Source organism: Sardina pilchardus, chromosome 5 (assembly GCF_963854185.1).
Source record: "Sardina pilchardus chromosome 5, fSarPil1.1, whole genome shotgun sequence".
NCBI lineage: Eukaryota > Metazoa > Chordata > Actinopteri > Clupeiformes > Clupeidae > Sardina > Sardina pilchardus.
In genome coordinates, this window is record NC_084998.1 from 8,170,706 (window position 1) to 8,183,565 (window position 12,860).

At 40.9% G+C, this 12,860-nt stretch overlaps 2 protein-coding genes across 2 annotated transcripts; both read right to left on the reverse strand.

Annotated features, from left to right (window-relative positions):
• Positions 1–606: 606 nt before the first annotated feature.
• c1qbp (complement component 1, q subcomponent binding protein) lies at positions 607–4,615 on the reverse strand. The gene is made up of 6 exons (XM_062536245.1): positions 4,243–4,615; positions 3,324–3,474; positions 3,108–3,195; positions 2,740–2,835; positions 2,471–2,596; positions 607–902 (listed from the first exon to the last, which is right to left on the reverse strand). The coding sequence occupies exons 1-6, from the start codon at positions 4,502–4,504 to the stop codon at positions 753–755; spliced, it is 873 nt and encodes a 290-aa protein (XP_062392229.1). The 5' UTR covers positions 4,505–4,615; the 3' UTR covers positions 607–752.
• Positions 4,616–4,735: 120 nt separating this feature from the next.
• dhx33 (DEAH (Asp-Glu-Ala-His) box polypeptide 33) lies at positions 4,736–11,284 on the reverse strand. Its single transcript, XM_062536246.1, has 12 exons — positions 10,933–11,284; positions 10,612–10,772; positions 10,284–10,511; positions 9,897–10,067; positions 9,554–9,739; positions 9,047–9,158; positions 8,097–8,256; positions 7,848–7,936; positions 7,541–7,668; positions 7,151–7,354; positions 6,887–6,973; positions 4,736–6,320 (listed from the first exon to the last, which is right to left on the reverse strand). The coding sequence occupies exons 1-12, from the start codon at positions 11,138–11,140 to the stop codon at positions 6,012–6,014; spliced, it is 2,043 nt and encodes a 680-aa protein (XP_062392230.1). The 5' UTR covers positions 11,141–11,284; the 3' UTR covers positions 4,736–6,011.
• Between the last annotated feature and the right edge of the window lie 1,576 nt (positions 11,285–12,860).

The window sequence follows — 12,860 nt, forward strand, 5'->3', positions numbered from 1 at the left end:
TATTATAATGTAAAGCTCATATTATGTTTGTCCATACACATTCAAACTAATTAACTGTTAATTCAAGAGAATTGAGGGTATTGTCATTTTCCTGTTTGACAAGTATTTTATTCAATTAATTATCAGCCATGAAATTCATTCCATTCTTTAAGACATGATAAAACCGGAAGCAGATTTCTGCTTGTATAAATTAAAAACAATTATTATGGACTTAAAGTGTTTGCAAGAATAAAATTACTGTTTTTCCATCTTATAGTGGAACGGAAAGTGATTTCTTGTTTCCTGTAAACAAAACTATTCCCTTAACGTTGGCTGTATAACTACATCAACCATTTTTTACTCCATATTGTTATAAACCAGTTAACCATTTACCAAACCACTTGCCTCCAAGTACATGCCCATCTAAGCGCAGGTCACAAACAGGCTGGTTGGTACTTGCCAAAAAGGTCTTCTGGCAAGCAATTTCATGTGAATCCCACTTCAATTCACTTCAGTCACTCAGACATGTCTCTGAAAATGGGATGAATTCTGATTATACCTATACCCTATGTACCTTTATGTGTGCTTAACAGGTGAACTGAGAAAGAGGCTTGTCAAGAAGAATGCTTCCAAGAACAAGGGCACAAATTTAATAACTTCAGTGTAATAAAAAATAACACTATGACTTCATTCCTCTTTTCAACAATAATTATTAAGGGATGGTAGCTTTACATTGGGGAAACGCACAGATAGCCTAAACAGGGCTTTTCACATCAGTTGCATTTTACAAATCCGTTGAGATCCTCCAGGAACTTGATGTACTCCTGGTGCTCCAGGGCAGTGCTGAGTTCTATCAGCTCATCAGCAAAGGTGTTGTCAACTCCACGGTCAGCAAGGAAATCCATCAGATGGTCATACAGGGCCTGAAGAGTTCAAAACATTACATTTAGATAAAAAAAACCAATTCAACTGTTTTTCCCCTGATTGTGTATATGCTGGCACAGACATGTTCATAGGAGCTTCAAATACAGTGCCCTCCATAAGTATTGGAACACATGCTTAAAGTTAAATATAAAATCATCTTTTGGAAATTGATCTTAATGCCTTAAATGAAAAAATTAGGAAATATTCAACCTTTAAGGACATCAATTTTCTTTGTGAAAATGTCTTTCTTATACAGTATTTAACTTTAAGCATGTGTTCCAATACTTTTGGAGGGCACTGTATGAATGTTTTGTGCATAAACATGCTGGTAAAACCACATAAAAAAATATCTGTGATATTTGACGTTACTTTGAAGAACAAATTCACTTGGGTTGTAAATATAACATCTGCTCTTCTATCTGCATTTTGATATGCTGTTAAATCAAAGCCTGTGTCAGTAACTTTAGGTATGAACAACGTTTGGCTATTGTTTAGGAGCTGCTGATGAGTGCACTTTAACTTTAATGGCAGTTATCCTTCTTTATGAGGCAAGCGTTGCCAAGGCAGCCTACTGTATCTCAGTGACGATTTTTGCATTTTTAATTAATTGGCAGTCAGGCGCATGCGCATGCAACAGTGTTGTTGTTGATTGTTGCTGTAGAATACTGTATGTGAGATGCAAGCTGCCCATTGTGTCAATTAAATTTCCAGCCGACCCAAGCCAGAACAGAACTTTTGAAACAACCTTTTCCTCTGAGAAAACAGCTTAAATTCTCATCTTCCAAAGCCCTAAAATCTAATTGGTTAGATGCAATGCAATGTTGCAATGTTTCTGTTCATAAAGAGAAAAAACGCGAATACAAACGTTGCTACTTTGAATATTGATAGTTTTTACTACCCATTTCATTTATGTAATATAGGCTATAGCTTATACATATTTTTTTATTTTAAGTAGGCTACCTAAGTGCAGCAAAGAAGACACAAAATGCATATATGAGACCATAAGTGTTCAACAAATGTTTTCATTAATTGAGACATTTCTCAATTTAAGTTATTAGTGTTAGCCTATATTTTAGAGCGCAAAACAAATGTCGACCGACAGACAGACAGACAGACAGGCCATCGGCTGACCCTGATTTTATGGAAAAGTTTGCATACTTGAAATCCTTCTTTATAGTTTTATTTTCTCTTTAGCACAGGATTACGTTTCGACCGTGTGGTCTTCTTCAGATTCCATCGGTCTATCTGAAGAAGACCACACGGTCGAAACGTAATCCTGTGCTAAAGAGAAAATAAAACTATAAAGAAGGATTTCAAGTGTGCAAACTTTTTTCCATTTTTTATGATTTGCCCTTGTTCTGCACCTTGACCTTGGGATGTGCACATACTTTTTTCACTATAACTGACCCTGATTTTATCCCACAACATCCAGGATTTAAATCACAGTCACTGTTGTGAAAATGAAAACATTCTATGTAACACTGTAAAACCGGTCAACATGACTGCTTTGAATGTTTATCGAACATCTGGTTGGCCAACAGAAACAGTGATATATGTAGACCCTTACCCAGTCCAAGGAGTCTGTGTTGAGTGTGTAGCTGGTTTCCTTCCAGTCGGTTTCCCCAGTTGGCTGAAAGCTAACTTCACGAATGGCAAAAATATCGCTCTCCTCCTCCCCTTCACCATGGCTAACCTGTTCAAGAAGATAGAGGATAACTTCTCAGTTCAGTATGTCCAAACAACTGTACGATGAAGCAGTATCATACCGTATGTAGCTGTTGTTGCATTGACAAAGGCAGGATAAAGAAGTATGCATTTTAAGACAGGCAGACTTACCTCATCTTCAGGGAAGTGGCAGTCAAACACCAAGGATTGACTTGCTGACTGTTTCGTCACCTCCACAACAAAGTTGGGTGATGATACAATTTCCGGCTGGTACAAAAGAGAAACACACATTTAAAAAAGCAAGACAAAACGAAAAACTATATACACACACACATACCCATTTCTGGTGTGTGTGTGTGTGTGTGTGTGTGTGTGTGTGTGTGTGTGTGTGTGTGTGTGTAACCTAACCTAGATTATTACAGTAATTTACAGATTTGACTACCTAATTTTTTGGTGTGTGTGTGTGTGTGTGTGTGTGTGTGTGTGTGTGTGTGTGTAACCGAGCCTAGATCATTACAGTGACTGTCAGATTTGACTACCTCATTCTCTGCAGGTTTCTGGCCCTGTTCTGGTTCCTCCTCCATATTGGGAGGGACGCTGTTGTTGACATTGAAAGTTATGGTCACTCTGAAAGACAAGACCACAACATGACAGACTGAAGTGATGAGAGCAACTACATACATAATTGCAATGGCCATACCAAACCAGTGGTTCAAACAGTGGTTAACCATGTTAATTCCTATACCGTAACTTACTTTTCTCCTGAGAGGGATTTAACAAGTTTAGCCTCTGTGCCAGTTAATTCCAGATCCCATCCTCCAGACATTTTGGGGAGTGCCTTATTTTTCTGAATTTTCTTCTCCTCTTTAATTTCATCGTTTAGAAACTCTCCAAAGGCTTTGTCCCCTGAAACAATAATTGTGCATGAAGTAAGGGCATGAATATACTGAAACTACACCAAAAAATGGATGGTTACTTCAGGCCGCATCTGAGTGTGACTAGAGAGTTTAATCTGCAATTAACTAGTACAAATGAAATTTGAATACTACTAACCTCACATCAAAACAACAGTATTACATGATATAACTACTAAAATAATACAAGGTCTGAATAAGAGTCTCATAAGATAAGTCTCAAAGTCTCATAAGGTCTGAATAAGAGTCAAGGCCCGAACCTTCAGATGGATGAGTAGTCAGTGATAATGAAAGAGTACTTCATTATTCGTCAGACTCAAGGTCACATGTTGTTAAGGCATGTGCCCTATAGCTTTCAGCTAATGTTACATACTGACAGAATGCCTCCATGCATGCATCTAGCCAAGACTGAAATTCAGCTGATGGCATATTATGTGTTGTGAAACCTGACCTGTATAAACCAACTGAGATTAGGATAGAGTGAGGTTGACGCTGCTCGAAATTAATGGTCATATCACAGGACATAAAGGTAAACCGTGGTACAGTTAGTCACAGGACATTGTTCTAGAGTTAGCCTATTTATCGATCAACTAGACGTTGACACCACGCAAGAGCTACACTGTTTATTTGTTCACATTAATCACTTGAACCAACAGATCTCACAATTTTAACAGCTTAGCGAGTGAGGCCAAGTTAGCTTACTAGGTTAGCAAGCGACATTAGCTCAGCTCACCATCACGAAATTGTCAACTAAAAGTACCTTCTGTATGAAGCCCTCCACATCCACACGATGTTGATGGAAGAAACCCTTTGGATGTAAAAAGTCTTGTTCTGCTTCCCGACGCTGCTCCATTATTGCACATCATCCAAAGAGAGCGAGTGAAAGGCCGGATAGGTGCCGAGTTCGGCACACATAATACAGACCTGACAAGCGGTTCTACTGTACGTGTGGCAGACGCTGTTGCGGTCTTGTTTGAAAGTCGTGTAGCGATGCTAACTGCGCGAGAAATTGATTTCAACATGTTTATAGCTTGATTCCGACAGCTTCAAGCCTACTTCACGGCCGCACTTACAAAACTAAAGACCAGCCTACCTTACACACGTGTGTTGGTTTGTAAAGGGCACAATGACCTCATAATTTCAACTTCAACCTTGGACCCGGAAGTACAATATGATCATTGTCGCTTTACCTTATGGGAAGTGTGGTCATAGACAAAGAACTCATAACAGCATTCTCCCAATTAAAACACGTGTCATTATCAAAGTTTTAATTAGAAACATTCTTTTGAGTTTAAATAACACATTCAGAATAATGGCAACATTGTGAATAATTCAAACATGCACTTCCTCTTAGAAAATCTTCCACAAAGTGCGTGAAGGCCTAATCCTCAAAATATCATTGCAGTTTAGAGAGCACAACGTGAATCCCCTCCATATAAAGTACAACATATCCTTTTCTTGGTATTTAAAACATCCTACATTATACATATACAATTCTGCTTTTTACCTTTTGTATCTTAAAACACTTCTCATCTGTAACCATGTCCTTGCGAATTCTGCCATCCTGTCCATTGGCAATGAGAAGATGCAGTGAAACATGACGAATGTTGCACTGCCTCTTAATACAGCAGAGACCAAATTCAAATTTCAAAAGCTCTTCATAATCAAAAATGTACTGTTCAGCTCCACAACTAAAAACTATTCCAATTTCAAAGCTTTGTGATTAAACTTTAATTTATGATACATTCAATTTAATGTATCAAAAAACCTGAGTGGCCATATTTTTTATTTTACATGCATAGCATATCTACTGTATGTACAGGTCCTGTTATAATGTTTTATGGTACTCAATACCTTCTGTTGTTTTATCTAGTGCTCAGCCACATGCATTTGATGACCAAGATGACGCTAAACGTCTAACATTCCAAAGAATACAACATGGAATCTCTCATTCAACGTGCGCTTGAAAAAAAATGTTCCTCAGGCAGGAAGGTTCTGAGGTCTAAATAAAACCTATTCTAGGACCTTCTAACGAGAAGAAAAAGCTTCTTTGGGGAAGTGAAAATGGTTCTTCACAGGTGAAAATTGAAATACAGGTGACTGTAAAAGTATGCTCAAGTTGGTTCCAAAAGTTCCAAAACTGAGGGTGTTCCCAGTAAGGACTCTTTAGGGGTATTCTGACAGCGATAAGCTGAAGAATCCAAAAGCAGTTTTTAAAGTGTTGAATAAACAGTGACAGGGTAAGCAGAAGTTCATGTCCCTGCAAATTACTATTTGAATCTAAAGGGGGGGAAAGGTGACCGTTTCAGATGCAGTTTTATGCCATTTTTTCAAGGAAAAAAAAATCTGAAATCTATTATTTTTTCAGCTGTTTGCAAAGCCAGTGAGGAAAACCATTGCATCATGCTTAGTTGAGTCTGTGTTTCTATGTACACTCTTCTCCTTCTCTTACTTGCATTGAGAGAGCAGTTTTTTTTTTTAGGTGAGGTTAGCTGAAACTGTGGTTATGGCGCCCTCCTGTGGCGAACACTAGCTCTTGGTGGCTCGGAGTTTGCGGCGAAAGTACTCTGGGGCGGCGTCCTGCAGCCACTCTGCGTCCACCAGGCACAGATCCCTCATGTAGCAGCGCGAGGTGTGCAGGAGCTCGTTGAACACCACGTACGCCGGCTTGCCCTGGAACAGGACGGAGGACGGGTGGATGCTCACGGTCTGGTGGGTGTCCAGGGCCACGTAGCTGCCGTCCGGCTGGAGCTCGGCTGCGTTGGTGAAGAGGCCGTGGGCCAGGCACCGGCGGACGTTGCTCAGGTCAGACTGAGACGACTCCAGCTTCAGCCCCAGCTGTCGAGAAGGGGCAACGTTATAGAATGGAAAGCACTAACGAGGGCAAACCAAACATCTTACTGTGGCATTCTGCATTTAGAGGTGCACTTGGAGATGTGGTCACATGTCATTTAGGAAAAACGGTAGGATACTGCTGAATAACATCATCTTTATTTCATTGCTTTAAAACATTTAGCTTGCATGCGTAAGATGACATTTTGCTACTTCATTAAAAATGGAATACTCACTAACCCCCGCCCACTTCAATAAATATAATCCAACACTAAATTCTACTGTCTAAAGTTTTGTTCACGGGGATTTTTCACATAGATCTCTGTTTCTCAAGGCACTACACTCCTGGGGGGCATGATTTTAAAGATGCCCCCAAAGTGTAGCACTGTAGCTGCCTGGCTGCAGCAATTCGATTTGTTCATTGTTTTTTTTCCCTACCAACAGTACTCAGTGATCTCAAGAAATAAAGATCTGCATGAAAAGTCACCAGAGTTCTCCTTTAATACAGCTACAACATGACAAGAAAGTCATGTTTTCATCTAAACTGCAAGTTTTAATGCAGGTCTTTGTACCTTGATGCAGATGTCCCGAAGCTGGGCACGGACTTCAGCGACTAGCCCCATGTTCCTGCTGTTGACAAAGTTTTCCCGACACCACTCCTGTTTCACAGCACACACAGTAAAATTAGCTTCGGAGGCAGATCCATCTGTTACATAGAGCTATTTACATTGACGCAGACAGGAAGCTTTAAATATTTATGAAACTAGAAAAGCACGTGCGGTACTAGCGCTGTGCGTATGTGTGCAGAGCCCACACTCTCGGTGTGGCCAACCCACCTTGTTTCCACTGACTTTCTTAAACGCTCTATAGATATGCAGCAGTGTCATGTGGTCACCCTCGCTGGACATGAACTTCCTGCGCACAGAGAGCACTTCCTCCCTGCGTGCAGGCGGATTGTAGAGCACCGAGTCCACAGAGAGCAGGGACACGATGGTCAGCACCTCCTCCGTGCAGGAGAACTCTGGGGACAGCAGGATGGTCTGTGGGCGGAAAGGGCGCCATTAAACTAAACTGTCTTTGCCATTAGCATCATGCAGCCAACACGCATCAACAAATCAACAATGGTCGGACCACTCACTCACTCACTCACTCACTGAGAGCTCTATAATCTTTTTTTTTTTTTAAATCAATAATAATCATTACCTAACATGTTCCTGCACTCTCACCTTAGAGAATCTGGGCTCCAGAGGGAAGTTGGCCATTTTCTTGCCCAGCGGGGTCAGGATCACATGCTCGTCCTTTCGCTCCACAGCCCCGAGAAGTTCCAGCTGATCGACTGCCATGCGCAAGGACTCTGTACAATCGCAAACAAACCATCTTAGTATAAATCACATATTCTAAAATGCATGAGGAGTCACAATTTTCAAATACAGCATTACTATTAACTGCAGATTATAACAAACACAGTAAGATATTCTCCATAATAATGCCACAAAGCCTGTAACATGGTGGGAAAAATTTATTTTGACTCACCAGGGGAGGGTTTTGACACAAAATCAAAATTGAGCACATCAGGAATGCCCAGAGCCAACAGCTGGAGCATCACACTGGCAAGGTTACATCTACATGGGGAAAATGATCCAATATGAACAATAATTACTTAAAAGCCTGGCAAACAAAGCACATTTTAAAACCATGGTGGCTTATCATAATCAGTAATCTCCAAACAACATACAATTTTAAAGCTTGTGTGTGTGAGGTGTGTTAGGAAACTCTCTTAACCTCTGGATCTCAGGCACGGTCATGTTGGCGAGATTGTCGAACTCGTCCTCGGTATAGAGGCGGTAAACGGAGCCGGAGTCCTCTCGGCCCGCTCGGCCCGCACGCTGCCAGGCCTGGGCCTTGGACACCCGCTGCACCGCTAGCACCTCCAGACCGCTGTCTGCGGAGCAGGAGAGGAGAAGATGGAGGATTGGATACATTTGCTCCGACACATAAGCAACGTTTTGTCCACACCAGAAGGCTTACACAGCGGCTATAAACTACCAGCACTATATAACAATACAGACGAGAAACGTATGTACACTGGGTATAACCAGACTGTATATATAGTATACTATACAGTATATTCTAAAACGGATCGTTCCGGTCCTTGATTATTATTTGCTGAGTCGAGACCACTGTCTGCAGAGCAGGAGAGGGTAAGACGGAAGATTGGATACATTTGCTCCAACACATCAGCAAAGTTTTGTCCACACTAGAAGGCGCAACACTTCAATGCTAAATTAAATATTCATACAAATATTAGAACATCACAGCCCAAGTCTGAAGAAGAGCCATGCGGCTCGAAATGTAACTTGACTTAATAAAGTAAACTAAGTGAGAGCAAGTGTGCGGACCTTTTACTCTTTTTTTAACATCACAGCCCTACTCACACAACCAAGGCTTACTTAGCGGCAAAAACTACCAGCACTATATAACAATACAGACGAGACACGTACGTACACTGGGTATAACCAGACTGTATATATAGTATACTATACAGTATATTCTAAAACGGCCCCTTAGCTGTTCTAAATTCAGTATAAACCACGGCCTCTCGGGGCTTATTGCTTAAGTATAGCATATGTACAAGGTATAACAGCACAACAGAGAAAATAAATGTTTGGGAAAGCCAGTGCAATAACTGATAGAACAATGCAGTGAAGAGAATGAAATGAGAGTCCTTGTACCTGGATTGTACCGCTTTGCTTTCACCATTCCTGTGTCAATGACAAACTTGATCCCCGATATAGTGATGGACGTCTCAGCGATGTTAGTGGAGAGGATCACTTTCCTGCAGCCCTAAAAAGGAGAAGAGAATAATACGCTTTAATAATATGTTTTATTTATATAGCACCTTTCTCAAACCCAAGATCGCTGTAAGCCCTCTTACAGAATAGCTGGTGTCATTGGTGTGCCCTACTGTATGCTTGTAACGGCTCTGATAAAGATCAGCAGAGTTCTGGAAGATTCCCTCTCTCACAAAGCACATTGAATGACCACTGTGCCTGATAATGTCCAGTAGAAGTAAATTTAAACTGGAAACTTATTTGATTTTTTTTTCTTTGACCTCAGTGAAATAAGCGTTCATATGGGTTTTAATTTGGCTTGCTTCATAGTCAGAGAGTTATGTGGTAAATTGTCTTAAATTTGAGGCAATGGATGGCAGGCCTTCGTAGGAGTGTTGTTATGGTTACCTTTGGGGCAGGCTGGAAGACCCTGAGTTGCTGGGCAGGAGGGAGTGCGGCATACAGAGCAATGACCAACATGGGCCCACAGCTCTCCGGAAGGTGTTTGGAGATGTCACGGCAGGTGCGTGCGAGAGCCTCAATCTCCTCCTGGCCTGTCAGGAACACCAGGATGTCATGGGACGGAGGTGCTTCCTGTGACATAAACAACAAACAAGGACACAGAATGACCATAATTCTAGCCAATTTAAAACAGATTTCTACACGTAATAGAACACCATTCCACTAAACTAATATGGTCACCATGGCAGTGTTATTGTGGTGTGTGTGTGGGTTTTTTTGTTCAACACACCTGGTGGATCTGGAATATGGAGACCAGTGCAGCCTGGAGGTAGTCTGACTGAGGCTGCTTGGTGTAGTAAATCTGGATAGGGTGCTGTCTGCCCTCCAGATACAGCACGGGCGACTTGTTGAAGTACTGGGAGAACAGGTCCACGTCCATAGTGGCAGACATCACGATGACCTGGATGTGAGGCGTTGTGGAGAGGATGACACAGCAAACAAACTAATTATGAATTTGTGAACTACAACAGAGTCTATTTTCCAAACAATCTTTGAAGGCAAGATTGGGGGGGGGACTATTCCTGTGACTAATTCACAGGATTAGTCAACATGACGACAATGAAACTCCCACTCATTCACTCAGCACAAATTAATGCAGAATAACGCGATAACTTACTTTCAAGGGGTGCTTGTTCTGTTCACGGCGCTTCTTCTGCGCAGTCTTCACCACACCGAAAAGCACATCCGTGTGGACGGTCCTCTCGTGGGCTTCATCCAGAACCACCACCGTGTACCGCAATAGAAGAGGGTCTCCGATAGCTTCACGGAGAAGCATGCCATCAGTCATAAACTTCAGCTTGGTTTCTGGAGAAGTTACATCTTCAAATCGTACTGTGTAGCCAACCTAAACACAACAATATGATTCGTGTTACTAATACGTAGCATTAAGTACTCGAGCTCAAGCAGGGTAAACGATTAGTGAAATTCCACTTTCTAAAACCGACCAGCTTTCCAAGTTGACTTTTCTTTTCTTCTGCAACTCTTCCTGCCAGAGATATAGCTGCAACACGACGAGGCTGAGTTATGGCCACGATGCCTTGTCGCCCTATGCCAGCTTCGTAAATGTACTGTGGAATCTGAGTGGTCTTGCCAGATCCTGTCTCGCCTGTAACAAAATGCAAAGATCACATCGCGAGGGGAAGTCATCCAATGGAAACAGACAGAACCTCTGTATTTCTGTGATATTAGCTCACCAGCGACTAGCAACAAAGCTAACATGGGCAGCTAAAGCTAAAATTGTCATATGGTTTGCTTATTCTTCTTACCTATTAGTACAGCGTTATGTAGTTGTCTCAACTGGTTGATAAGCTGAGATTTTGCTTGATATATTGGCAGATGTTTTCTCTGAACGTCTATTGGTACAGTTGCATTTCCCTTTCTGGGTAGCAGCATTCCAGGCTTCTTGTCAAGGCGGAAAAAAGGAGACCCCGGCTTAAATCTCTTCGCCGGTGGAGTATCGGGGTCGTAGGGCATGATCTGGTGAAAAACACTGAGTGAAATGAACCCGTCTCTTTGGGTCTCCCGATCAAATTAATGACAAAATTAGAGAGAGAAAGCGGAATGAACAAGAAGCCTTGTAGAACGGTTGTTTACCTCACCCCACCAGAGAACCTGAGACCCACGTGGTAAATTACATTGATGTCGCGCAAAGATGACGTCTGTCTGGCAAACCCTTAAACTGCTTCAAAGGGTTGACAATATATTATTTGAAACTGTGGCTTTATTCATAATATCCATGCAGGTCATTTGTTGTTATTTTTTTGTGTAATTGCACACCAACAATAAAACAATAAACTTAAAGCAAAGATTAAGCTTATTAATTAAATAGATTAGCCCATGTAGTCAATTGGCTCAGTATAGGCCTAGTCTTCCCTATAGTCCCCATCTTCTTCTACAGAATGGTAGTTCAAACTATTCTGAGCATTCCAGTGTATTAATCATTTCAGTTGGCACATTGACTCAAGTGCACACCTTATTTGTATCCTGTTACTCAGTGTAAACTGTGGGCCAGACTGAGCTTGAACGCATCCGGTGATGTAAATTCTGAGGGTATACAAAATACCCTCAGAAAGTCTATATAAACCATTCATGGAAGGCCTCAGTCATTTCAAGTGACATTCATTTGAATGTCAGTGAGCCTGTCCTGTATCTGGAGAATTTGTTACAATATGCAAACTTAGCCATGTTTTGATTAAACTGAGTATAGCAACTGAGAAATTGAAAAGAAACAACCACTCTCTTTAACAGCTTTTTGACCAATAGGCAACTTGTGAACTCCTAGCCCTTGTGAACTAGAAAGGGAGGTTAAACATCTGTCTCTCTCCAACAGTGAGGTGTCATTTTAAGAAAAAAGAAAAATCATGCACATTATGCAATTATGATGAACTTAACAAAAACCCAGAAGAATACAGAAGTGTAGCATGTCCACAATGAGTTCTAATGCTGTCTATCGGTATAAGGAAGTTAAAAAGAGAGTGACCAAGGAAATCTTGTGTTGGTTGATAAAGCTGAGAGAGGGATGTGTGTGTCTTAGAGAGAGAGGGAGAGAGAGAGAGAGAGAGACGGAGAGAACATTTTGACAGATGGCTGATATGATATGAGGGCACATGTAAACTAAATGACATGCATTTGCTTTTGGATTTAGTGAACATAATAAAGTGGCTGATCCTTTTTTTATTGTTTGCCTTATTCACTTGGGTAGTTTCACAATCAGAGTAAGCACTTTGTTTCACAGGGCCTAAAAATGAAACCCTATTGAAATTTCTTAATATAACTAGGCTACTTCCTAAAAGTGTGTTGGAGTGGATATCTGAAAGAAGAAAGAAGAAATTTAGTTTTTCGCTATCAGTATGGTTAAATATTTGCAGACAATATTTGTTGTGTTTTCTGTTGATCCTTGGGTTAACACCATTAAAGTGAGACTGGTAAATAAAGAACATTGAATTATCATACATAATGAAGGCTACTTTTTATAACATATTTATGGAGAATGTGTTGGAGTAGTAGTCAAGTACCCGCCATTTCCATTAATTATGAGAATTCTCTGGTTTCTTCAACGTCACAGTTGTAAATACCATTTGTCGGCACATCTTTAAGGCATGTTAATTCTCAAATTGTTTCATTTTAAAACACATTTTAGTAACATCATTTACACACACTTGGACATTGTGTAATATGTTACACAATGTCCAAG

Excerpts from the sequence above, each read along its gene's own strand:
- c1qbp (XM_062536245.1), bottom strand. The coding sequence starts at position 4,504 with ATGTTGAAATCAATTTCTCGCGCAGTTAGCATCGCTACACGACTTTCA. Across the intron at positions 3,196-3,323 it reads AAATCCCTCTCAGGAGAAAA|AGTGACCATAACTTTCAATG; the intron begins GTAAGTTACGGT and ends CTTGTCTTTCAG. Across the intron at positions 2,836-3,107 it reads AGAAACCTGCAGAGAATGAG|CCGGAAATTGTATCATCACC; the intron begins GTAGTCAAATCT and ends CTTTTGTACCAG.
- dhx33 (XM_062536246.1), bottom strand. The coding sequence starts at position 11,140 with ATGCCCTACGACCCCGATACTCCACCGGCGAAGAGATTTAAGCCGGGG. Across the intron at positions 8,257-9,046 it reads AGCAAAGCGGTACAATCCAG|ACAGCGGTCTGGAGGTGCTA; the intron begins GTACAAGGACTC and ends CCTGCTCCGCAG. Across the intron at positions 7,937-8,096 it reads ACCGTGCCTGAGATCCAGAG|ATGTAACCTTGCCAGTGTGA; the intron begins GTTAAGAGAGTT and ends TTCCCCATGTAG.